General features: G+C 41.5%; 1 gene segment (V, D, J or C); it reads left to right on the top strand.

Annotated features, from left to right (window-relative positions):
- The window catches only part of LOC122558631 (Ig heavy chain C region, secreted form-like), a 129,599-nt gene that overhangs the window by 100,104 nt on the left and 1,985 nt on the right, over positions 1-27,510 (top strand). Inside the window, 2 exon segments of the C gene segment in view lie at positions 16,112-16,417; positions 19,889-20,182. Of these exon segments, the coding sequence occupies positions 16,112-16,417; positions 19,889-20,182 (600 nt within the window).

The following is a 27,510-nucleotide window of genomic DNA, read 5'->3' as shown; positions in this document are numbered from 1 at the left end:
TCTGGTGTGTTCTGTGGTGGAACTGGTTCTCCTGGGAGCCAATATGGTGGAGGAATTGGGAATATGGAATAGCATTTTTGCAGGAGATCGGGTGGGAGATGGTGGAATCCAGGTAGCTGTGGGAGTCAGTGGGTTTGTAAAAAAATGGTGGTGTTGAGTCAGTCATCAATGATAGAGATAGAGATGTCCAGGAAGGGGAGGGAGGTGCCAGAGATGGTCCAGGTGAATTTAAGGTTGGGATCGAATGTGTTGGTGAAATTGATGAACTGCTCAACCTCCTCGTGGGATCACAGGGTGGCACCGATGCAGTCATCAATGTCGCGGAGGAAGAGGTGGGGAGTGGTGTCGGTGTAACGACAGATGATTGAGTGTTCTACATTGTCAACAAAAAGACTGGCACAGCTGCGGCCCTTGCAGGTGCCCAGGACTACCCCTTCAGTCTCGAGGAAGTGGGAGAATTCAAAAGAGAAATTGTTGAGGGTGAGGACCAGTTCAGCCAAATGAATGAGAGTGTCAGTGGAAGGCTACTGGTGGGGATGTCGGGAGAGGAAGAAGCAGAGGGCTTGGCGTCTCTGGTCAAGGTGGATGAAGGTGTAGAGGGACTGGATGTCCATGGTGAAGATGAGGCATTGGGGCCATGGAAACAGAAGTCTTAGAGGAGGTGGAGGGCCCGGATGGAGTTCTGAATGTATATGGGGAGTTCCTTGACCACGGGGAATAGGACAGTATTGAGGTTGGTAGAGATGAGTTCGGCGGGGCAGGAGCAGGCTGAGATGGTGGGTAGTTCGGCTTGTGCATCTTGGGAACGAGATAGAAACAGGCAGTGCTGGGTTCCCGAATTATGAGGTTGGAAGCTGTCGGTGGGAGATCTCCTGAGGTGGTGAAGTTGTGTATGGTCTAGGTGATGATGGTTTGGTGATGGGGGGGGTGTGGTCATGGTCGAGGGGGCGGTAGGAGGAGGTGTCTTTGAGTTGGCGCCTGGCTTCAGCAGTGTAGATGTTGGTGTGCGAAACTACCACTGCGCACCTTTATTGGCAATGCCATCATTGAAAGACTCACTGTCAACATCCAGGGGTTACTTTTGTCATGGATCTGGCCAGACCCCTTAAAATACTTGAAGAAGATAGTCCAGATGCTAACTTGTTTTTAATTTAAAGGCAGAAGTAAAGTGGATATTCCAGCAGTGATTTAGCTGGTCAAAACAGAATTTAGTTAAACACTACAATTGAAACACGAAGGAAAGAAAACAGAATTTAGAATGACAACTATTTGAAAACCTAACCAACCTGATACAGCAAATTCACTGAGGAGTTGTTCCAATTCCCGTAACAGCCGATAAACTCAACCCATTGCAACCCCAGTTCTCCCTCAACTGTTCAGGTTATCCCACTCTTATACCCCCAAATCATCAGACCTAAAATTGTCAACATACTAAACACAAACTTGATTGGATTTTGGTATTTTTGGGGTATAATTTAAACTGATCGGCTGAATTTGATTTTGTTTTTGCTGTCTCCAGGCAAACCAGCTAATCTGGCTTTTAACCAAGTGTTACATTGCTACCTTATTCAGTACACATGGTGCTGTGTCAGGTAGCTCTGCTAGCTTTTGACTCTCTTCATTTTTTTTGCTATTCTGTACACACATTACCTTAAAATATTGATAACTTTAATTGAAGTTCACCTTCCTCCTATTTAACTGCATGTATATAATATTAAATAAATACAAATCTCATCTCAATTTTATCAGTTAATTCCGTGATAACACATCTGTAATTACATTCTTTCTACTCACAATATGTAGCATTTTAAAATTAAAAGTCTGTCACATAAGAATCCAATGAAATAGTCTCATATTCTTGTCTTTAAAGCATTCTAAGAATTGAAGAGGATTGTGGTCCGTGTACACTACTGTCTCCGACACATGTTCATGAAATACACATTAAAATGTCATAAGGCCAGTGTCAAACTCAATAGTTCCTTTTCGATCATGGAGTATTTCCTTTGGTGGATGTTGATCTTCTTCGAAAAATAACCAACTGACAGTTCAATCCTATCCTCATCTTCCTGTAGGAGTACTGCTCCAACTCCAATGTCACTAGCATCGATGGCGAATTTAAAAGGTTTTGAAAAGTTTGGTGCATCTAAAACTGGTGGTGGTTAATATTAACTTCAAATAGTCAAATGCCTCCTGGTGTTGCTCTGTCCACCAAAACTTTGTGTTCTTTTCAGCAAATCGGTTAATGTTGCCACGACGCTGCTTAAGTTTGGAACAAACTTGCAATAGAATCTGCTGAGACCTAAGAATCAAAGCACCTCTTTCTTTGAGGTTGGTTGTGAAAATACAAAGTCCTCGATGGACTTTGTATTTGCGCTCTGTGGGATCAACCTCCCATCACCAATGTTAAGTCATCTCTGCTTTCACGAATTCAGTTTTACTTAAGTTTATCACCAGTTTTGCTTCTCGTAGTCATTCAAAGAGCTCTGCCAATTGTACTATGTGATCTTTCCAAGACTTACTAAAGATCACTATATCATCCAAATATACTGCACAGTTTGTTAACCCAGCCACAACTCTGTTCATGAGTCTTTGAAATCTGGCGGGTGCGTTCTTCATTCCAAAGGGCATCACTTTAAACTTATATCGCCCATTTGGGATTACAAAAGCGGAAAATTCGACCAAGTATTACATTGTTACCTTATTCAGAACACTTGGTGCTGTGTCGAGTAGTTCTGCTAGCTTTTAACTCTCTTAAAATTACAGTACACCTACATCTGCATAACAGTGAACAGTTGAAAGGCAAGGAATCTTTCAGCGAGTAATTTGCCAATTGACATGCCAATGTCTTTCCACCATCTACGAGGCCTAAGTCAGGAGCATCATGAAATACTCTCCATTTGCCTGGATAGGTGCAGATCTGCCAATAACACAGCTTAACACCATCCAAAGTAAAGCATCCTATGTGACTTGCATCCAACCTAGCACCTTCTACATTCAATTTCTCCACATTTCACATACAGGTTCAAAAATGTGCACTATCTGCAAGTTGCACTATAACAATTCTCCAAGGCACCTCCAACAGCAATTTCCAATCCCATGATCTTAACCATCTGGAAGGGAAGGGTAATAGATGCTGGTCCACCTGTAAGTTCCCTTCCAAGCTACATACCATCCTGCATTGCATTTCTCATTGTCACCTCACTTGTTCCTGTACCAAAACCCTTGAATTTCCTCTGAACAATAGTCTGGGAGAATTTAAACATAAAGGACTGCAATATTCAAGGGTCAGTTCATTACAATTTGCAAGATTTAGGATGGAAATAAATACAAATTTAGCCAGTGATGTCCACATCCCATGAATAAAATAATAGTAATTCATTCTCAAATCTCTTGTTAAGAAGAAATTCAACTCATTTCCTGCATTGACCAAAATAGATCTCTAGTGAACCATGTCCTACACCAAAAGAAGGCATAAAACACCAAAATGTGTTTGTATTTCATTACTCTTCAGGACCATGATTTCCACAAGTCAGTTCAATTCAACTCTCATGTCGAGATCAAATTGCATTTTTTCCTTTGTAACTAGAATGTTCTCAAAATACTTTTTGATATTTTTCACATGTAAACTTATGACTGGCTGCTACTGAAATAAAGATTTACCTGTATTTCTATCAACTCATATTCTGAGTTGCTACTCACATGTGGCCTTTCTACATTTAGGAATCCAATCAAAGATTGCTTAACCAGTCTTTCAAATTTCTCCATTTTGTCTGCAGTTCGTTGTTTTCTCGGCTGAAAGCTGAAATTCCATCTCGTTCCCATTGCAATGCCCTCATGGTTGCCTGTTATGGTGTTGTCAAGTCAACATTATAATTAATCTCACTAATTTATCTACAACTGACCCACATGGGAGGAGAGATCCCCCTGTGGTAGATTCAGACTCACCTGTTCATTTCAGTGACAATGCATTTGTAAAATGTCATGTCTGAAGGTAATCGTCTGCCAAGTCATATTTAGCTTTGGTTCCACTAATCTCGACGAATATTTCAAAGTAGTTACTGAGAGAAAGTTGATGCTCTGTTAATGGCTATTAACCATGTACAACTTATGTAATGATGACATCGAGACACTTGACACCTTGTTCTGCTGCCTATGGCAGCAATCATACCACGTGTTTTAGTTTTAAGAGTGGAGTTAGCACAATATATTAGGGTTAAGGATTATGTTAATGGCTTTAAATGTAAGCCTGTTTCGGCTTACAGTTAGTGTTGGGATCGGGGCACTTGATTGGCCAATGTTGTGATAGCAGCTGACAGCAATACTGTACAATTTATTTTCGAAGTTTCATAATGGTGGTGGCCTCTGAATATGCGAGATAACCAATGATCTTTTAACAAAAAAACACGTTTATTACAGAAAAAACTAACCTAATGCATGTAAGGCAACTTCGAATGATGTTTTGATAAATAGCTAAAGAAACGTTTCAACCCTGTTCCCAGTAATATCCTTTGCAGACAGTCAATGCCAGCAATGTATTATTCTAATTCTAACATCTATATTTCCGTCTTAACTTGTGAAGTCCAAAGCATTTCTTTTTGGTGACTTGTACCAGATGCATGAGCAGGACAGCCACTAGTTGCTTCATTGACGGTTTCTAACTGAACTTTAAGAAAGCATAAAATTCAAAACACTTTAGCACTTATTTGCAGCTCTGACACCTTAGACGGACACAACCTAAGCTAAATTATTGTTTTTCTAAAGAACTCAAACTTCTAGTAGACGATCGTTTCTGTGTTAAAAAATTTAACCATAAACAGCTAAATGCTTATGATTCATATCAATAATAATCAGTGTGGTTGGATATGTAGATTTCAAAATGTTTCAGATCCAAAAATAGGTTCAGACACTTTCCCACCTTCAAACGTTTCTGTTGATGCATATTTAAAATGAATAGAAAATAAAATGGAATCCATAATGATTTAACTGGCATGAACAGCCTGTTTGAATGGTTTAACATAATTAGGATCAGTTAAAATGTGTAGTCATCAACACAGCTTTTAAGTTGTCAAATGCTCTGAGGCATTGTTGTCCACTTCAATTTATTACTTTTCTTTCAGAACTTTGTCAAAGTTGCCACTAAGTCCTGAAATTCAGAAGAATCTTCCCATGAAATCCATTTATTCATTCATTCTCGAATCGTCCTTGTATTTTTGACATTTCCACCTATTTCATTCTTCATTCTAAGTCATTGTCTGTTCTGACTATCATTCCTACCTTATGTTATTATCCTTATCTTTAATTATTATTATTGCCCTGGATACCATGGACCCTTAGCTTCTCGATTTGTCTTCCATGTGAAGTCTTGTCAAACACCTTGCTGAAGTGCATGTAGACCACACATCTGCACTCCGCTCATCTACAAACTTAGTCACGTCCTTGAAAAATTCAATCACATATGGTAAACATTCTCTCATCCAAGCAAAGCTACGTTGGCTACTCTTAATTAATTCTTGCCGACATAAGTGAAGATTGATTCTGTTATTCAGAATTTTTTACAAGACTTCCCCGGCCACGTGTTAGACTCGTTGACCTGTTGTTTCCTGGTTTATCCCATCACCCCTCTTGAATAAAGCCATCTTCTCATCCACTGACACACTTCTTCTGGTAGAGAAGATTTGAATATTAACTTCAGAGCCCCTGAAATCTCATCCCTTGCCTCCCACACTAACTTTAGATACGTCTGGGTCTCGGGGTTAATCTACTTTCAAGCTTGCTAAAACTTCACAATTTTTCATCTCAATGTTAATTTCTTCAGAAATATCTTAGTTATTAAAATTATTCTTCCTGCAATTCAGAACCTTTATTTCCAATCCATCTCTGTACTTATCCATATTCTATTTAAATCTGACTGAACTGTGGTTACTCCCATAGAAATGCTGCTCCACTGCCACACTTACCATGGCCATATCTATCCAGCTTTTGTTTCTGAAAATTAAGTGAAAGGTGCTACCAGCAGCCACCAAACCAAAACCCCGTCCCATGATTAGACTGCTGTGTGTTCACTTAAAAAGCCCTAATAGACACATTTTAAGAATTCCATCTGCTCTGAGCCTTCCATGTATTATCTACCCCTAATTTTTGTGGTATCACTCTTATTGTCTATCATTCACTCTGTTCTTTCTCTTCCTTTAGTTTGGCATTGTTCTGTTAGCTTCCTGCAACTAATGCCTTTTCAATCCCAGCAATTTCTATCCCTCTAATTTCCTTGTGGATTTCCAGGTGCTCACTTCCCCACAAGTAAATGTATGTCTGTTGTCAAAACAGCTGCTTCTCAGATATTTGACATCGGATGCTCTTTTAAGTCAGTTTTAAATGTTGAAATACGGTTTTGGAATACGTGCATAATTATGATTTCCCTTATATTCGCAGAATTTTTCTCTAACATCAGTGATCACAGCCAGTTTACTCTTGCAATTACTACATCAAGCTGATTAGTTGCCTTTATTATCACAATAAAATCTGAATTGATTTTATGCCAAGTTGTACACATTTATATTGCTTTTCATTTTGAAGTGACATAGTCTGTAGATTAGATTACTTACAGTGTGGAAACAGGCCCTTCGGCCCAACAAGTCCACACCGACCCGGGGAGAAGTGCAAACTCCACACAGTCAGTCGCCTGAGTCGTCAATTGAACCTGGGTCTCTGGCGCTGTGAGGCAGCAGTGCTAACCACTGTGCCACCGTGCCGCCCACTATTGTTCTTTTTTGCAAACTGATGTACATATTCACAGTTGTACATATCAAAACATCCTAAAGAATTCAAGTCCAAACATCATTCAGTTATTTTATTTTCCAGGATATCTTTACAATTCAGGCTAAATATATTTTCACTGAATCTTCTATAATAATATTTAGCATTTCAAAAGCAAAATAATTTCAGTTCTGAAGAAGGGTCACAAGACCCGAAACGTTAACATGCCTTTTCTCCACAGATGCTGCGCCATCCACCCACTTCGCCAATTCTCCTGCGCAAAACAGAAAGATCCCCAAAGTGCCCTGAAAGCGTAAGGACAATGCAAACGGTGGAACTGGGACTGGGATCCTATCAAACGTTGCACCTTTGAGGCAAGTTGAAATTCAAAATTGTTTTTCAGCGCTTATCATTCTACAGCAAAGGGGCATATAGCTATCAATTGTCTCATGTTACTCTTCAGACTTCAAGTCAACTTCATTTAGTTGGCATTTTTAAACAAATTTCAAATGTATTCATCTATTAAAGTTAAACATCACACAACATCAAGTTATAGTCAAGCAGTTTTATTTGAAATTACAAGCTTTCAGAACGCGGCTCCTTCATCAGGTAGCTGGTTGTATGATTTTTAACTTTGTCCACTCTCGTCCACCACGAGCACCTCCACATCACCTCTTTTACAGGTTAGATACATGCTTCTGACAACAAAGGACTATTGTTTTGCAATAAATCAGCGAAGTTGCATGAACAGACAAACCACAATTTACAGCTTGAAAGTAATGACTTATAAGGTAACGAATGAGGCAACAGATAGCATACCTTTTACATCAGGGTGAACGGAAGGACTGCAGACTGCGAGGAAGCGTCCTGTCTCCCCAATGTAGAGGAGACTGCATCAGGAGCAACCGATACAATAAGTGACATGTGTGGATGTGCAGGTAAAACTTTGATGGATTTGGAAGGCTCCTTTGGGGTCTTGGACAGAGGTGAGCGGGGAGGTGTGGGCGCAGGTTTTGCAATTCATCCAGTGGAAAGTGAAGGTGCGGAGAGGGGAGGATGGGTTGTTAGGGGGACCTGGACCTGACAAGGTAGATGCGGAGGGAATGATCTTTAGGGAAAGTGGATAGGGGTGGGGAGGGAAATATATCTCTGGGGTCTGTTTGTAGTTGGCGGAAATGGCGGAGGATGATGTGATGCAGAGTTTGGTAGGGTGGAAGGTAAGGACCACCGGGGTTCTGTCCTTGTTGCAGTTAGAGCGGTGGGGTTTGAGGGCAGAGGTGCGGGAAGTGGCTGAGATGTGCTGGTGGGCATCATCAACCATGTTGGAGGGGAAATTGTGGTCTTTAAAGAAGGAGGCCAACTGGTGTGATATGTAGTGGAACTGGTCCTCCTGGGAGCAGATGCAGTGGAGGCGGAGGAATTGGGAATAAGAGAGAGGATTTTTTACAGGAAGCAGGGTGGGAGGAGATGTAATCCAGGTAGCTGTGGGAGTCGGTCGGTTTGTAGAAAATATCAGTGTGGAGTCGGTCACCTTGATGGAGAAGGAGAGGTCCAGGAAGTGGAGGGAAGTATCTGAGATGGTCCAGGTGAATTTAAGGTCAGGATGGAATGTGTTGGTGAAATTGATGAACTGTTCAACCTCCTCATGGAAGCACAAAGTGGCGTCGATGCAGTCATCAATATCGCAGAGGAAAGGTGGTGAGTGGTGCTAATGTAACGTTGCAGAGGCAGAAGGAAACAATCTTTCCAATGAAGAGAACCCAGGGTCGCCATCACAGAGAAAGTAAGTTGTCAATTTAATTAGGTCGCTGTGCTGGGATAGAAACCCGGATTATCGGAGTGTTGCAGAAGGGTCTGGCGTGAAATAAACCGAAGAGCAAAGGGAAAGCAGCCACATTATATGAGAGAGGAAATACAATGGCCACTGCATTCCCATTTTACATGTCACCATTTCCCCCTTTCCACGTACATGTGTGTGAATGTGTGCATGGCACCAACTCAACTGTGACAGGTGAGAGCTGGAGCGGCTGTTACAGAGGAAGAAATAAACCAGTGCAGGGCTGTAAATTCTATTTCTCTTTGAAAACCTAGTCGATCCGGAATTAGGCTTCTCAGTCATCTGAGATAACATCGAACCTGACCGCCGTCATTCTCGATTCCAAGGGACTGCCCAGAATGACGGTGCGCGTGCACATGGAACTGTGTATCATGTCAATTGGTGCTCGATTTCTGCGAATTTTTGCACCTAACAGTGACTTTAGAGTGGCTTTCAAGTGGAACATCCTGACTTCCAATGTTATAAATACAAGTCATTTTATTTGGAAGTGTGTGAACTTGTGTGCGCGCCGCTTTTGTGGCTGTGTCTTCATTTTTATCTGTATGTTTGGTGCATGCTAAAGTTCATTTAGTGTTTAATATTCGATGAGCCACGTTGTCTTTTGATTCTGCAACGTCTTTGGTTTGAAATCCGCTTGAATATTTTAAATCTCTCCAATCCAGGACATTCTCTCTGCTCTAATTCTGATCTCCCGCGCAAGTCCAATTTTCTCCATTCCGCCGTTAGCGGCCATGTCGTGAAAGACTCGGGCCGTAATCTCTGGAAACTCTGTTTTTGTCTCTTCGTTTAAAACCTGCCTCTTTGACCAAGCTGTTTTCACCAATAAATCACTTTGCTCAGTCCATAATGTTCTCTGCAATTCGCCATGGTAATTTTCCACGTTGCAGGCGCTATGTAAATACAACTTGTCGTACGCTTGTCTGTGTGTTTCTCCTTATGTGTGAGAGTGCCTCCGTTTCTATTTGTTTCCTTTATACATGTTATTTTTATTTGTAATGCATTCTATATTGATGGACAGTTCTGACCACCCATCTATTTTGGACTTATGCTTCGGTTACGCAATTGTCACTGCTCAAATTTATAATTTATTTATTTTTAAATAAAGGTTTCTTAGTGTTGAAGAGAAATGAAACACTTGTGGTTCGAGGTTGAGGCTGCCTCAGGGAACGCAAGTTTAGCAATACTTGCATTTCTCGTTTAGTTAAAGGAAAATGCATTTTTAAACATGTATTTCAAATCTCGCAACTGCTAAACAAGCTCATCTAAATGCGTTCTGCAAGCTTTATGATTAGCAATGTCCTGCGCTAACTTTGAAAAATAAATGAAATCCGAAGCAATCGCGTTGACATCGCCTAAATTTGAACTATACAGGTAACTAACTTTAGATACATGCAGTTCTTTGACCGAGAACGTCCTATTGATGGGAGCGTGAGAGAGTTGGTAATCTATATAAGTTACGGAGATACATCATTCTGTACATCGATCCCTCCATTATTTTTAGCTGGATCATCAGGCAAGTTCTCATTGTGCATAAAGTTATCCGACACATTAGATTATATATTAGAATTGAGAGATGTTCTTATTGTAGACTGGAAATGAATACTGGTGAATTAGTAAATTGAAACATAATGGTTAATTTGATGTTAGAGTAGGGTAAAAGATCGGCACAACCTGTGATGTTCTGCACTGTTCTATGTTCTATAAAATGTATTTGTGATGAGAAAGCAGTTACTGTTTCGAGTCCAGTGTCCCTTCAGAACAAAGAAAAAGTACTTATATGGCTCATTTCATGGCCTCGTGAGATTCCAATCCACTTTACAACTAATGAAGCACTTTAGTTGTGTTCCCAGTATTCTTGGAAACAACACAGTCATGTTACTCGCAGCAAAGTCCCACAACATAAACATAACAATGAGCAGACACAAGAAAAACAAAAACACAAATCGCTGGAAAGTAACTCAGCAGCTCTGGCTGCATCTGTGGACAGATAGCAGAGTTGACGTTCTGATCAAGTGTCACTGGACCCAAAATGTTAACTCCGCTTCCTCTCCACAGATCTTGCCAGACCTACTGAGTTTTCTTTTTCAACAATTCCTGGTTCTGATTTGTAATTAACAGCTTAGTTTTCGTGAAGTCCGTGGAAGGATGAACTCAGGGGTGACCAGGCCAACTACAATACCATGCTGGAAAATGCCATGAGGAACCTATTTCCCCTGTTCATTCATTTGGGAACTTCCGGTAAAGGGAAGCACGCAGTTGGAGTCATCAATGTCACAGTGAATCATGACTGGCTTCTACAGCTCTAGAAATGGTGTATAGTGATGTCAGATCAATATGATCTCAAGACCCAGCAATGATTCTACTTTCAATGTTGAGTTGAACCAAGCCACTCTCAACCCTAAGGCATGCTAGGGAACTGGGAATAACATTCCCCCCAAAATAGCAGTTTAAAAGCATAGTCAGTTTTCACGCTACCACAGACTTGTTATAATAATACGACCGTAATGTACATCCAACTCCTGGAGATCCGGGAATGCTTCCGACATTCCAAATCCCGTCATGTTTGCAGGTTTTCACATATGCTGCTTTGATGAAAGATTCACTAACTAATATTCATATATAGCACCTCATTATTTCGTTAATGCAAGTCCTAAAACTGTCACACTGATTGGAACAGGCCAACATGGAAGAACTTGTGCGCACAACATGCTCCACTCACAAAAAGAGAAAGTACACATGGCTTTTTTACTAGTGCGGAATGCTCTAGTGGCTGTTTTTGATGTGCGGAGACTGTTATAACGTCGGGAGAGAGGGCGTGCACTTAATAAACTGAATGCAAGGAAACACAATTCGCATTGAGGCAAAGTCCAAGAAATCTGGAAGTTTATTTTTCTTGAAAATGTTGACCAAACCCTCGACCTGAGAAAGCAGAGATTCGTGGTGTCTTATCTCTTAACAATCCAGGGATGTCTAGGCAAATGGATTAGCTTCGGAGATGCAGGGCTAAGGGTAGGCGGATCTGGTTCGATGTTCTCCGGAGTGTCGTTTTCGACTCGATGGGCCAAATGGCCCGCCTCCACACTGCAGAGATTCTATGATATTTTCGTGTAATTTCATGACTTTGTACAACACAAAGCAAATATTACATAAAATAGAAGTTATTCTAATTCACGCAGTCGCCTAATAATCGGGAAGAAGCACTAAAGTCTTCTGGCGAAAGTAAAACCTCACGACATATCATTGGCCGCCACCAACTCTCCTTCCGTCAAATTTCTTTTGCTCTCTTTCCCCCACCCTCGTTTCCACCGTTGTGGGAGAAATGAAGCTTAAGGGAAGTGACTGGGCCAAGCAGTTTCGATCCATATAGCTGGAAGCTGGACAAAGGCTAGAATGATAGGTTTAGATGAACAAAGATGCGAGGACGCTCAAGGGGAACAAAAAAATTGACAATGCGAAAAGATCTGTCTCTACAATGTTGGTTTTACACAAGAAAACAATAAGATCAGTGTTAAAAAATCAAAACTGTTTTTCATATTTTATCACAGTCCCTCAATTGAAGGTTAAACCTGCAGCGAAACTGTGACCTGATACAAATTCGCAATGAAAACTATCCCATCGTCAACCACGTAACCTGTCGATTGTCATCAAAGCAAACAACCAATTAATGCCCATTCGAAAGGGCAGTTAAAAATCAACCACCTTGTTGTGGATCTGGAGTCACGTAGAGGCAAGACCACAAAAGGAAAACAGATTTCCTTCTCTAAAGGACGTCAGTGAACCAAATGGTACTTCTGAGGTGTGAACATTACGAGCCACTATTAAGCCGAAGACTGAATGGCTTTCCTGCATCTGGACATGTCCTCTCAGTTTCTGGCGAACTGGTAATGAAGATTGTGCAATCATTAGTGAACGCGTACAGTATTAACTTCATGCTGGAGGGAAGATCACGAAAAAGCAACTGAAATGATTGGGCCAGAACACCGCCCTGCAGTCATCTTGCAGCAGCGTCCTGGGTTCTGAAACGATTCACCAAAAAAACGCAACAATCTTCCCTGTGCCCGATGTAAATCCAATCAGTGAGGAGCTATTTCTACCGCTACATCCACTCCACAGCGTCTGATTTCCATTGACCATGTTTCCTAGGTTTCCTACGGGCCATACATGGACAAAGGCTACCTTGATATCAAGTTCATCTCACCTCTAGCTCTTTGATAATGCTTACACCAAAGCTGTAATGTGCACTGAGGAACACTAGATTTGATAGAACTCACATTGAACAGTGGGCAGATGATTGTGCAAATTTCGCCTGATAGCACTGTGGACACCACCTTTCAGCTCTCTGTCGAAGAGTAGGCTGACGAAACGTTAATTGCCCAGATTTGATTCATCCTGCTTTTGTTTTGTGGACAGGATATTTAAGTGGGATACTTTCAAATATTTGGGTACATGCCACTGATGGTGTGTTGAAACAGTTTGGCTGAGGCCTTCCCATGTTCTAGAACACACGTCATTCGTCCTAATGTGAGGAGGTTGCCAGGACCCCCAATTGTTTGCAGTGGCTGTGGCAAGGTACACTTGAAACAACCGAGATATTCACAGCCCTACGCTGTGCAATAGAGGCACTGTTCCATGGGTAAATACCATGAGCTTCATACGATTTGTGTTCATGAAAACCCCGAGCGAGGATAATTGAATTGTATATATGGCGCGCAGCTGGCCAGTCGCTGGGGTTCATTGAGGAGTGAGGTGGGGGCAATTTGAGTTAGACAGTCATCCTTCATGATCAAACTGTCACGACAGAAGTCGCTTACTCACAATACAATCGTCTCAAATTCATTGCATTCTCATACATTTCGCAAAAGCCGAAATCTGTATTCATGTTCAGATCCAAGAGCAGGCCTGAGCGCAGTTTAATAATTTGACATGCAGCCCTGTGTCGTTAATTAGAATACCACGGCTTCTACATTTATCCGAAGGAGCTACAGTCTTAATTAACTTACCTGAACACGAAACTGCGGGGAAAATCTTAAATAATGGAATTACTCACATTTTACTGTTGGTAGAAAATAAGGAAATTCAGTGAAAGGCCTGGGGTGCATGTGGAATATTTGAGGGTTGCAGGCCAAATGAAAAGGCAAAGCAGATTCTTAGCATTGTGAATAGAGCGATGGTGCATAAAGCAAATAAGTTGCACGAAACATTTGTTAAGAACTATTTAGGTCTCAGCTGGAGTGTTATGTTCAAACCTCCGACGACCCTTTAGGGAGGGTTTCACGAAAATGGAAACACCGCAGAAGGTACCACAATGAAACGAGGTCATAGGATTTAACTAAGTGGAGAAACTGGAGATTTTCTTCGTTAGAGTCGAGAGGGGTGAGGCGAATTGAGGTTCAGAGTTCACAACATTTTCAAAAGGCAAATTAAAGAACACTGTTCCCAGTTATAGAAGGGTCGGAAACCAAATAACAAAGAGTAAAGGCGATTGACAAAAGATATAGAGACTACTGAGAAGAAGCGGGGTAGTCCTGTCCTGTTGTTAACCATTTTCCAAGTGTGCATACTTCAGATGGACGGCGGTGACGAACAGAACTCCTGAATGATTTGCATTTCCAGGTTTTTAAAAAAAAAGACCGAACAGATTTGGAAGCTGCAAGAAACTGAACACTGTGAATAACCAAAGTCCCACTTCCATTTGTTGGGGTTCTGATGAAGGGTCTCCAGTCTCGAAATGGTAACTCTGCTCTCTTCCCACAGATAAGAGTCATAGAACCATAGAGACGTACAGCACGGAGACTCGTCCATGCCGACCAGATACCCTAATCTAATCTCGTCCCATTTACCAGCACTTGGCCCATATCTCTCCAAACCCTTCTTATTTATATGGCCATCCAGATGCCTTTTAAATATTGTATATCGTAATTGTACTAGCCTCCACCAATTCCTGTATCAGCTCATTCCATACACACATCACCCTCTGTGCGAAAAGGTTGCCCTTTATGTCCCTTTTATATCTTTCCCCTCTCACCCAAACACATGTCCTATAGTTCTGAATTCTCCCACACCAGGGAGAAGACTTTGTCTATTTCTCCTATTCATGCCCCTCATGGTTTTACAAACCTCTATAAGGTCACCCCTCAGCCTCTGACGCTCCAAGGTAAACAGCCCCAACAGATGCAGCCTCTCTCTATAGCTCAAATCCTCCAACCTGGCAACATCCTTGTAATTTTTTTCTGAACCCTTTCAAGTTTCACAACACCCACCATCACACCGTCACAAGATGCTGCCAGGTCTTGAGTTTCTGTTCTTGTTCCGACTTCCATTGTTACCCTTTCTTTTAATTGCTCTTAGCAAAATGATAGTCTCAATATTTTGCTTCTCCTCTTACTTTCGTCTGGAAATGTCATCAAACAACCCCGTGAATTACGTTAACAACTGTAACTGTGAACCATGCGAACAGGGGTCTAGAATTTCACATCTATCGTGAGTAAAAATAATATTATCCTGGACAACCCTGCATAAATAAGCAGGGTTATTAATCCTAATTGCTAGTCCAGTGATTTCTGCTTCAGGTCGTAATGGATTTTCTCACTCTCACTGCCCTGCATGGAGGTAAATACTTTAGGTGAGATACTGGATACATGGCCATGCCTCCGACCTGAACCATTATTTTCTGACTGAGCCAAGGCGGTTGTTAATAAATTATTGAAAAGCGGGTAATGTCAGCAAGACTTTGCCTTCCGGTAGAAACCGCTCAGTCGGCGGAAGTCCTCAGACTTCTGGAACTCAACACTCGTCATTTGATATCTCTGGTCATGGTCATACGCTTGAGAAAGTTTTCCAAACAAAACATTCGGTACACCATCCTCATCTACAAAAACAAACAAATGAACTTTTATTTAAAAAAAATCTGAAATATGTTGCTGAGGGTTACAGTACAGTACATAACTCTACTTGGCATCATTTGGTCAGGTATGTTCAGTTGTTAAATGGTGCTACACCAAATCCGTTATGCCCTATTTTGCTATATGCTGCAATGGCTCTACATTGTACAATCAAACACTGTGCTGCTTCACTTCGATCGCTATCATTTTCAATAGTTCTTACATTTTACTTCGCTAAGGTTTTTCTTTGCCCTGTGTCTATCCTATTCTTACCAAGCAACGGGTTGAAAGGTTGAAAATGTGTTGCTGGAAAAGCGCAGTGGGTTAGGCAGGTTCATTCCTGAAGAAGGACTTATGCCCGAAACGTCGATTCTCCTGCTCCTTGGATGCTGCCTGACCTACTGCGCTTTTCCAGCAACACATTTTCAGCTCCGATCTCCAGTATCTGCAGTCCTCACTTTCTCCACGGGTTGAAAGGTTGTCAGGGATACGTGGGAAAGCGGATTTGAACTACAATCAGAACAGAATTATTGAATAGCCGTACAGGCTTATGAGGCTGAACGGCCTAATCTTGCTCCGTGCGGTTTCTGTTCTGATCAAATACAGTGTATTATCGTGGCTTTTCTTTCTTTTCTGATAGCGGCTGAAGTAACTTTGAGAAAAGTGAAACAGTTCCCTAAGTTGTTGAGCATTACCAGAGGTGGGAATGTTTCCATTTTCTGCATGTTACCTATCTTTGAAGAAACTCCTGATGTTTATTGGCGGAGACGGGGTGAGGAATCGTTTCTGAAGCCAGACAGCAGAAAGCGAATCAATACAAACAGGGGAACAAGTTCTTTTTATATCCTAAACGCCAGTTTAGCTGACGCCGGAGTGTATTTCTGTGAGGTAAAGCACCGGCGAAGGTCGATTGAAGATGGAGGTGGCACACAGCTGACTGTTTCCGGTAAGGATCCTTGTATCGGGATAGGCTGCTTTTCAGTTTTATTAGATACGTGCAATTCTTTTTATCGTTAGATGAAGGTTCTTCAAATTGCTTTTACATTGGCTCGTAGTTTCTTTGTCATTGAGTTCGTGTTAAATAACCGATTCATTCTCGCTATTTGAGTACTTTAGTTAAAGATCAATTTCACTCGCTTGCTCTCCTGATACTAGAAACGGTTGTATCTAGCTTTATGTTTGTCCAGTTGCAATTCTTATCAAAACATGATACTGAAATACAAGTTTACATTTTGGTTTGGAATGAATCAATGAGGTTTAGAAAGACAGTAGGTGTATACTTAAGAGGAAAATCAGGAAGGCAAAAAGGGGACATGAGATAGCTTTGGCAAGTTGAATTAAGGAGAATTCAAAAGGTTCTTACAAATAAATTAAGGAGAAAAGTGTAACTAGGGAGAGAACAGGGCCCCTCAACGACTAACAAGGTGATCTTTGTGTGGAACCACAGGAAGTGGGGGAGATACTATACGAGTATTTTGCATCAGTATTTACTGTGGAAAAGGACATGGAAGGTATAGAATGTAGGTAAATAGATGGTGACATCTTGAAAAATGTCCATTTTACAGGGGAGGAAGAGCTGGATGTTTTGAAACGCATAAAAGTGGATAAATGCCCAGGACCTAATCGGGACCTTCCCTCGAACTCTGTGGGAAGCTAGGGAAGGGATTGTTGAGCCCCTTGCTGAGATATCTGGATCATCGATAGTCACAGGTGAAGTGCCAGAAGACTGGAGGTTGGCTAACGTGGTGTCACTGTTTAAAAACGGTGGTCAGGACAAACCAGGGAGCTATAGACCAGTGAGCCTCACGTTGGTGGTGGACAAATTGTTGGAGGGAATCCTGAGGGACAGGATGCACATACATTTGGAAAAGCAAGGACTGATTAGGGAGAGTCAACATGACTTTGTGCGTGGGAAATCATGTCTAACAAACCTGATTGAGTTTTTTGAAGAAGTAACAAAGAGGATTGATGAGGGCAGAGCAGTAGACATGATCTATATGGACTTCAGTAAGGCGTTCAACAAGGTTCCCCATGGGAGACCAGAAAGCAAGGTTAGATCTCATGGAATACAGGGAGAATTAGCCATTTAGATACAGAACTGGCTCAAAGATAGAAGCCAGAGGGTGCTGGTGGAGGGTCATTTTTCTCGCTGGAGGCCTGTGACCTGTGGAGTGCCACAAGGAACGGTGCTTGGTCCGCTACGTTTTGTCATTTAGATAAATGATTTGGATGTGAGCATAAGAGGTATAGTTAGTAAGTTTGCAGATAACACCAAAATTGGAGGTGTAGTGGACAACAAAGAAGGTTACCTCAGATTACAACAGGATCTTGATCAGATGGTGCAATGGACTGATAAATGGCAAATAGAGTTTAATTTAGATAAATGTAGGTGCTGAATTCTGGAAAAACAAATCTTAGCAGGCCTTATACACTTAATGGTAAGGTCCTAGGGAGTGTTGCTGAACAAAGAGACCTTGGAGTGCAGGTTCATAGCACCTTAAAAGTGGAGTCGAGGTAGATAAGATAGTGAAGAAGGCGTTTGGTATGCTTTCCTTTATCACTCAGAGTATTGAGTGCAGGAGTTGGGAGGTCATGTTGCCGCTGTCGAGGAGATTGGTTAGGCCACTTTTGGAATATTCGTGCAATTCTGTTCTGCTTCCTATCAGAAGGATGTTGTGAAATTTGAAATGATTCAGAAGATATTTACAAGGATGTTCCGAGGGTTGGAGTATTTGAGCTATGGGGAAAGGTTGAATAGGCTGGAGCGTTGGAGGCTGGGAGGTGACCTTATAGAGGTCTATAAAAATCATGAGGGGCATGAATCAGATAAATAGACAAAGTCTTTTCCTTGGGGTGGGGGAGTACAGAACTGGAGAGCATAGGTTTCGGGTGAGAGAGGAAAGTTATAAAAGAGGCTTACGGGGTAACGTTTTCACGCAAAGGGTGGTATGTATATGGAATGAGATGCCAGAGGAAGTGGTGGAGGCTAGCACTATTATAACACTTAAAAGCATCTGGATGGATATATGAATAGGAAGGGTTTCAAGGGATATGGGCTGAAAGCTGGCAGGTGGGACGGATTGGGATATCTGCTCCTCAGGGATGAGTTGGACCGAAAAGCCTGTTTCCATGCTGTCCGTCTCTATGACTCGAAGACAAGACACCTTCTCTCCAAAGTGACCATGCTGACATGTGACAGTGGGAACAATTCTAACATCTCCTGGATCACATATTTGCCACCCTTAACTAACGCAGATCCAGGGTTAAAGAATGACTCAATCCTGAGTCTGGGCTATGCACTTAATGCAGTTCTGTTGACCATAAATTGTAACGAAACTTGCAAATTGATAATGACCATATTTTATGGTATTTTATGTTTTGCAATTTTCAGAAAAGTATGCACCTAAGGAAAACATCAAATTGCTCCTCAATAATCTCACAAATAATGCAAACTTAACAACGCCCCATATCTCAGGTTTATGATACCTCCAGGTTGTACGGACACTGATTCACGTCTGTTAAAGGTCAAAAATAAAGCTGATAAAAGCAGGCAAATACAGAGTCCAGCAGACATAATGATCTGAGGGAGTACAAAAACGCTGGAATTATATAAGACATGCACTCAGAATTGGAATTTTCCATCCTGGATTCTGCATCTGTGCGGATGTTATGAACTACACACTGATCAGTAATTAACAAGGCTAAGGACAGTATACACCAGATAAGCTGATCCCATTGGTGAGGAACAAACAGAGGACGTAGATTTAAGATAATTTGCAAAACAGTCACGTACAATAGTCAGAAAATCATTAACAGCAGTTTTGTAAGGATCTGGAGGGCACTACCGGACACCTTGGTGCAATCTTAGCAGACAAAGGGGAACTTTATACCTATCCGGAAAGAAAAATTAAAAGCTGCAGGGATGTGCTGAAAAAGAGGAAACAATCGAAGAGAATTGCTGTGGATCTGGCAGCATTTGTGGAGAGAGATGGAGTTAGCGTTTCTAGTTTGGTTTGACTCTTCTTTAGGAAATGTTTTAAGGAATGTACGAGACAAAATGTTTAATACCACAAACCTTCCCTACTGCACTAAGGGGAGAAATGATTCAGCAGCACAATGAGGTGTACTGCCTTCGAAAGATTTGCTCAGAGATCCGACTGCTGCTAACTCCAATCCCGGTCCAGGATCTCCTTCCGAACATTCTGACTGTCTTCCTACGTGTTACCAGTCCTGGGAGATTCAAACTCTTTGCTTATCGTTTCACATATTCCTGCTATTTTGTTGTGGGGATAGAACACTTCAATGTTTAAAATTAAACGATAAAGAGCATAAGTATTGTCACGTTATGAATGTAACAGTATCACGGATGTGGTCAAATGAGGAGATGTTCCATTTCTTTTTTATCTTCTCCTTTAAGTGTCGCCATTGCCACTGAAGGTCATTCAAGTTGAAGGGATTTCCGCCGATTCCCTGAAACTCGTGTGTAAAACCGCTGCCTGTTACCCGGGGCCTGTCAGTATCACCTGGCGAAGAGATGGTGTCGAAAATCTGCCGAGTATACAAGCCGTGAAGAAGACAGCAGATGGGCTTTATGAGATTTCCAGCTCTTTGGAAGAAGCGCATCCCGTCAGGAGCGGAGTGGTTTATGCCTGTCTGGTGTCACATGTTTCCCTTCCTGTACCCGCCAGTGTCAACTACACCGTCAATCCAGGTAAGACTGGAAACATTGGCAACAGTGAAATGGACCAAGTGCTCCAATCTGGGTTTAGAGAGTAGACAGGCAGTTGAACAGCTGTCCAAACACGGGGAAAGGTGTGGATGCAACCTGTATTAACTCCCAAAGTGTAATAAATGGGAAGAGAATCAAAATATTCCTCAAATTCTTAACCAAGTAAAATGAAATTAGGGTGAGAGGGAAAAGATATAAAAGAGACCTAAGGGGAAGCGTTTTCATGCAGAGCATGTTATGTATATGGAATGAGCTGCCAGAGGAAGTAGTGGAGGCTAGTACGATTGCAACATGTAAAAGGCATCTGGATAAATTTATGAATAGGATGGGTTTGGAGGGATATGGGCCAGCTGCAGGCAGGTGGGAACAGATTGAGTTGGGATATCTGGTCAACATGGACGAGTTGAACCGAAGAATCTGTTTCTGAGCTGTACATCTCTATGACTCTATTTGCTCCACGTCTATTTTATCTATGCCTTTTATCATCTTGAATATCCCAATTTGATCTCCCCTCATTCTGCGAAATTCCAGTAAGTATAGGTCTAAATTGTCCAATCTCTCTTCATATGACAAACTTCTCATGTCTGGGATCAATCCATGAACCTCCTCTGAACTTTCTCCAATGCCATTACATCTTTCCTAAAGTAAGAGGTCCAAGACTGTGCACAAAACTCCAGGCGTGGTCTCAACAATACCTTGTACTGTTGCAACAATACTTCCCTACCTTTATATTATTTTCCTGAAGCTATAAAAGCCAACATTCCATTCGCTTTCTTTAGTATTTACTGTACCTCATGCCAGTTTTCTCTGACTCATTAATGAGTACACCGAAATCCATCTGCACCAGAGCACCATGAAGTCTCTACCCATTAAGATAATAGGTCGTTTTCCCATTTTTCTGAGCCAAATGCATGACTTCACAATCAGCCACCTAGCCATTTATCTGCCACATATTGGCCCACTCTCCTTACCTATCTATATTCATTTGTAAGGTTCTTATTTCATCATTGCAATTTACCATACTGCCTATTTTTGTGTCTTCCGCAAATTTGCCTATAGGGCCTTCGCTCTCTCTTTCCAAGTCGTTAATGTAGACTGTAAATAGCTGGGGTCAAAGGACCAAAACTTATGGCACTCCAGTAGTTATAACCTGCCATCCAGACAAAACAAAGAACTGTGGATGTTGGAAAAAAAGAGAAAATGCTGGAGAAACTCAGAAAACCTGCCAGCATCTCTGGAGAGAAAGCAGAGTTAATATTTTGAGTTCAGTGACCATTTCTCAGAACTGATAGCAGCTAAGAAAGGGTGGTATTTTTGCTGAAGACATGTTTGGGTTGGGAGGTAGGGAGAGAACAGATAGGTGGAGATGGAACCCAGATACAATGACAGTTTGGCAGGCAAAGGGATGGATGATAACATGCCACGGAGGAAGAAAAGTTGATGATGGGGCCCGTAAGTAGATGAACTTCGGTTGGCTATGTTGAAAGCAGCTCATGTCATGTCTGGGCTTGGGGTGTGGGGGAGTGTAAAATTCATGGAATAAATGGTCAGATCCTAAAATTATTGAACTGTATATTGAGTCTGAAGACAAATTATCCCCACGTGGAAAATGAGGTGCTGTTCTTCCAGCTTGCACTGAGCTTCACTGGAGTACTGCAGCACGCCCGAGACAGAGATTAGATTAGACTACTTACAGTGTGGAAACAGGCCCTTCGGCCCAACAAATCCACACCACCCCGCCGAAGCGCAACCCACCCATACTCCTACATTTACCCCTTACCTAACACTAGGGGCAATTTAGCATGGTCAATTCACCTAACGTGCACATCTTTGGACTGTGGGAGGAAACCGGAGTACCCGGAGGAAACCCACGCGGACACGGGGCAAATGTGCAAACTCCACACAGTCAGTCGCCTGAGGCGGGAATTGAACCCGGGTCTCTGGCGCTGTGAGGCAGCAGTGCTAACCACTGTGCCACCGTGCCGCCCAGATGTTGGCTGGGACCATGGTAATCTGTTGATGCGGCAAGCAATTGGAAGCTCAGGGGACATTTTTGCAGCCAGAACACTGGTGTTCTGCAAGCCAATCTGTGTTTTGTCTCCCCAATGTAGAGGTGAGTACATTATGAGCAATGAATACAGGAGACTAGATTGAGTAAAGTGCAGGTATATCAGTGCCCTACCTGCAAGGTGCATCTGAGACTTTAGATGGTGAGGATGGAGAAAGTAAACGGGAAAGTGTTGCACCTTCTGCATGGCAAGGTGACGTGGGAGTGTAAGGGTGTGTTGGCAGTGGAGGATGAGTGGGCAAGGGTGGCAAATTAGTGGCAAAGGAGGGGAAAGGCATGTGTGTCTGGTGGTGGTATCCCATGGGAGGTGTCAGAAATGGTGACTTTGGGGGAGGTGAGCTGGAAGTTGACAAAGAGGACCCTATCGATATTGTGGATGAAGATGAGTGAGGGCAGAAGAATGGGAGATGTATCAGAAATGGCTGAAGGCCCTCTTAAACATGTCGCAGAGAATCCTTGGATGAGAAAAAAAGTGGGAATTTCTGTGAACTGAAGGTAGTATCATCAGAACAGATGTGATGCAAATAGAGAACTTGGAATGGAAAGGCGTCTTTACAGGATTTGCAATGTGAGGATTGATAGCCCATGTAACTGTGGAAGTTGATGGGTTTGTAATGAAAATTTGTGGCCAGACATATACCCAGAAAAAGAAACAGAAAGTCGAGGAAGGGAAGGGAGGAGTCAGAGATGAACTAGGAGAAGGTAGGAGCAGCGTAGAAATTGAAAGTGAAATTAATCAATTTTTCCAGTTTTTGATGAGAGTCAGAAGAAGCACTGATGAATTAGCGATGAAACAGGGAAAGAGTTGTGGGGCAGGACCTGAATGGGATAAGGATAAGGGAAGTTCCATGTACCGTACAAGGAGACAGACAGAACTGAAGACCATGAAGGTATCTATAGCCGAACCTTTGCTCTGAAGAAGGTGAGAGGAGGAAAATGAGAAGTTCTTCAAAGTGAGTACAACCTTGGCCAGATAGTGGAGGGTTGGTGAATAGGGACAGTTCAAGTGGGGAACCATAAAGCCACCATGACAGAAGGTGGATGTGTAAACGCATTGTACATCCAAAATGAAGATGAGACAGTTGCTGCCCACAAACCGGAAACTCTAAACAGATGCAACGTTTCACATAAATCATGGATATTAATGGGAACTGAGCTGAGAATGGGAGAAAATGTTGAATCAAGGTATTAAGAGATTAGGTCTGTGTGGCAGGAACAGCAGCTCTGCCCTGCCATTCCTGTTGCTAGATTTTGGGAAGAAAGTAGAAGTAGGTTCAATATTGTGGTAGCCCATTTACTTCCTTCCTCCTCACACTCGAATCCAGACACAGCTTCCAAGTGAAGCAGTGATTACCTATATATTATATTCACAGCTCACAATGTTGTCTCCTATACACTGCTGAGACAGAATGCAGACCAGGCAACAGCTTTGTAAACAAACTTTCATTCTGTCCTTAAAAATTAGTTTCCAGTTGCTGCCACTTCAGCATACCATCATGTTCTCTGGCTATCATTCCTGTCTCAGACCTGCTGCAGTGATGCATCAAGCCTCAGTGCAACCTGGAAGAGCAGCATTTCATTTTCCACTTGGGGATATTGCAGCCTTCAGAACTCAATGACGAGCTCAATAATTTTAGTGCCTGAATACTACTTTCATATCCTTTACCGACACTCACACTGCAGATCCTGGCAATGACATGAGCTGCTTTCAGCACAGTCAACCAATTTTCATCTAGTTATGATCACCAATGTCAGCTTTTTATTTTCCTGGCATGTTGTCATCCATCCTTTTTTATTGTTCTCTCTCTTTTGGCTCCATCTCTGCCTTTCTGCTCACCCCTTTCTCCACCTCCACTCTCCATTCCCCAATATTTGTCTTCAACATACATACCACTTTTTCCTAGCTGCTATCAGTTCTAAAGAAGGGCCACTCGACTCAAATTATTTAATCAGTTTCTCTCTCCACAGATGCTGCTGGACCAGCTGATTTGCTCCAGGAGTTTCTGTTTCTGATCCATTTGTTCTAATGTGCCTTATGTGGCTGGACTGCTTGATAACAGTCCTCTGGAGAGCATTGGATGCTTTGTCATGTTAAACGAGTTAAATGAAAGCAAGATGCATATATTAATTGACAAAAGTTACAGGAAGTGTTAAATCTGATGATGTTTTCCAGCTGGTGCTTTCAATGTAAATAAAGGGCTAACACGATTATATCAATCATGTGTAATGCTAACACGATGATATCAATAATATGTAACTGTTTTTCCTCTTAAGAAATGACCAGGAGTGAAGATTCCTCAATCTCTATGGAATTGTTCCCTCCATAAGTTGTATTGTGGGATTGTGACTGATATGTCATGTGATACACCTTATAATCGTTTTACACATACTACCCATTGAAATAAAAAGGATCAGTCTCTATTGATGTTTATTGGATGTGATCGTCCTGGGATACTATTTTGCAGATCGCCTTCCTGTGTCTGAATCATGATTCTCTGTGTCGAAATCACGCTGTACTCTGCAGTTTCTCATTCAAGTGTTATTAATCCTATAGGTAAAGATCTCAATTATCTGCTGATCTCTAGATGGGCTGGTGGCATTCTGGCAATTTTACTATTGATAATCATTTTAACAAGACTTGAGTTAAAGGCATCAGCTGGTAAGAATGTTTGTTATTTTGCTGAATATTTTTAGTTTCCAAGTCCCAATGATATTTGGTGACAGTATACCAGCATTCATATACCAGATGTGCATATTCTATGAACTTCTATGAACTTCTACTTTGTTATTCTGCTGAATATGTTTCATCTTCCAAGAGGCAATTTTACTTGTTAGAAGACATAAAGAGCAGATGAATAGTGAATAACTATGCAGGAATAGTGAACACCTTTCTACATCTTTAAAGAATGAAGTTGATGTTAGAAGCAGTTTGACAATTCAACATGACAACATAAACCTCATTCAAACTATTTCCTCAATTTTGTAAACAAATTACTCCCACCCCAATCCAGTTCTAAAAGTAGCAGTGCCAGTGTACTCATTTTAAAGTGATATCAGAATAGTTAACTGAAATAACGACACTGACGCTGGTATACTGTCACCAAATCGCCCTTTATTTACAAGTGTACGGTAAACTGGCTGTTGCCATCCAGCCCAGAGTCAGTCCATGAAGTGAGGAGATCCTGAGTCCCCTGTTTATATATTTTTCCTCAATCCTCCATGCTACCACCAAACAGCAGTCGTGCTTATTTCTCCCCAGCACCCATGTTGTGTGCATATATGTGCAGGACACAGTGAAGAAACAACGAGTGAATAAAACATTATTCATATTCCACCACCAGGAAGAAAAAGCACCCAAGTCGCCAATGCTCCTTAGGGACATGCTCCTACATGATTGAAAAATTGAAAGGAAGGGTAGAGATTAAATCAAAATAGAATCAGAGGGGGGAATAAAACACTCTACACACTATGGTGCCAACCTCGTCATAAAAACCTCTAGGTTACTGGTAGACACCAAGTTTTCCTTCTCCAGGGACATCAAGAATCTCCTGTTTATATTGGTCAGCCAGGGTTACAACCCCAATCGAGGATCACACAGTCAATAATATCAACCTGGTTGCAATCACTATGCCAATCTGGTTCACTTTACTCCCAATTGTTATGTCCAAAGTAACTTTGCAATGCAAACTAAACTGTCAATTCACTCTCCCACAAGAGGAAGAGTCTACTCTGTTGTGATTAGTACCAAGGGAGGATTTGGGAAGACAATGTACTCAACACGGAGCTCTAGATCTTTGGAAGGCAGATCCCTATTGATGCTTGTGCACTCAATACATTATTCCCACAAGCATACAGTATATATGAGTTAAAAGCACAAGTAGACCAATCAGCTGCTCCAGACCTACCATCACTCAATAAGGTTATCACTGATCAGTTCGTGTTTGGTATTCCACATTCCCAACTATCCCCCAGTAACCATTCGTTTCCCTTGTCTAACAGGAATCCAAGCACTACTGCCTTTAAAATATTCAACGATCACCTTCTGGAGCAGGGAGTTCCAAACTGGCACAATTTTCTGTGATAAAAGAAACCTTCCACATTTCTGTCTCTAAAGGACAATCTCTAATTGGTACACTGTATCCCATTGTTCTGGATTCATCCACAAAAGAAAGTATTCTTTCTATGTCCATCTTGTCAAATAGTTCAGTAACTGATACACTGCAATCAGATCACCTCTTATTGTTCCAAACTCCAGTGGAAAAAAACCGAGTCTATTGAACTTATCCTCATGAAACAACCAGTTATTTCCAAGTGTCAATCGAGTAAGCCTCCTCTGAATCAGCTCCAATATATTCATTTATTCATTGCTATAATTGTGTTATTATATTTTACATTCAGTATAGATTTCTTTTCTTTCCTTTAGGTGTTAGGAAACATTCTGTAGAAGTGGATGAAACTCAACAGCTGGTAAGGGCATAATCTTTCTTCATAGAAGAACAGTTATGAAGGAATAGCAAGAAGTATTGCAATCAGCTGAGAACATTTATTGAATCATAGACTAAAGGAGACTGTTACTGTTGGGTAGGTCTTAGAAAATAACTAATCAATCAGCCCAGCTCCTCACTCTTTGTACCTAGCTCTGTATTTTTGCATTTTAGGTAATCTTTTCTTCATTTTTTTTTAATTTCTACTAACTTTGCTTCTGCCAGATATTCAAAAGTACTATAGAGGTTTCCACAAAATAAATCTTCAAAATCCCATAGTTATTCTATCAGTAATTGTAAATTTATCCTCTGCATGCTGACAGATCAACAATTGAAATCATTTTTGCTTTATTGAAATCTCTCGTAATTGTAAAAAACTTGAAACAATCGTCCCTTTGGTTTTTTCCGCCCTGCGTAATTCAATCATAAATTGTCTAGTCTACCCAGGATTAATGAAGTTCCCCATTCCTGACACCATTCTAGTAGATCTCTTCTGCACTCTCTTCTGGCAGTTACATTCTTATTGTGTACGCATTCTGAATGAAGTAAACTCAATGTCTGCTTCCTTACCCTGCCAGAAAAGCACTTTTCTGTCTCTGGTAATTAACTAGGACATGCTTTCAGGCAGCTAATTCAAAGAAGAGACTTCTCATTCTAATCTTTATAATTCAAACACCTTAAAAAATAGGAAATTCCCAGGTGCTTAGTTGCTAAATTGAAACACTTGCATAGCACAACCCGGCCAAATTATGATCATC

Source organism: Chiloscyllium plagiosum, unplaced genomic scaffold (assembly GCF_037043375.1).
Source record: "Chiloscyllium plagiosum isolate Xiang-an unplaced genomic scaffold, Cpla_swu_hap1 HiC_scaffold_17, whole genome shotgun sequence".
Classification (NCBI taxonomy): Eukaryota; Metazoa; Chordata; class Chondrichthyes; order Orectolobiformes; family Hemiscylliidae; genus Chiloscyllium; species Chiloscyllium plagiosum.
The sequence above is the reverse complement of the archived record's forward strand: the minus strand, read 5'-3'. Positions and strand labels throughout refer to the sequence as shown.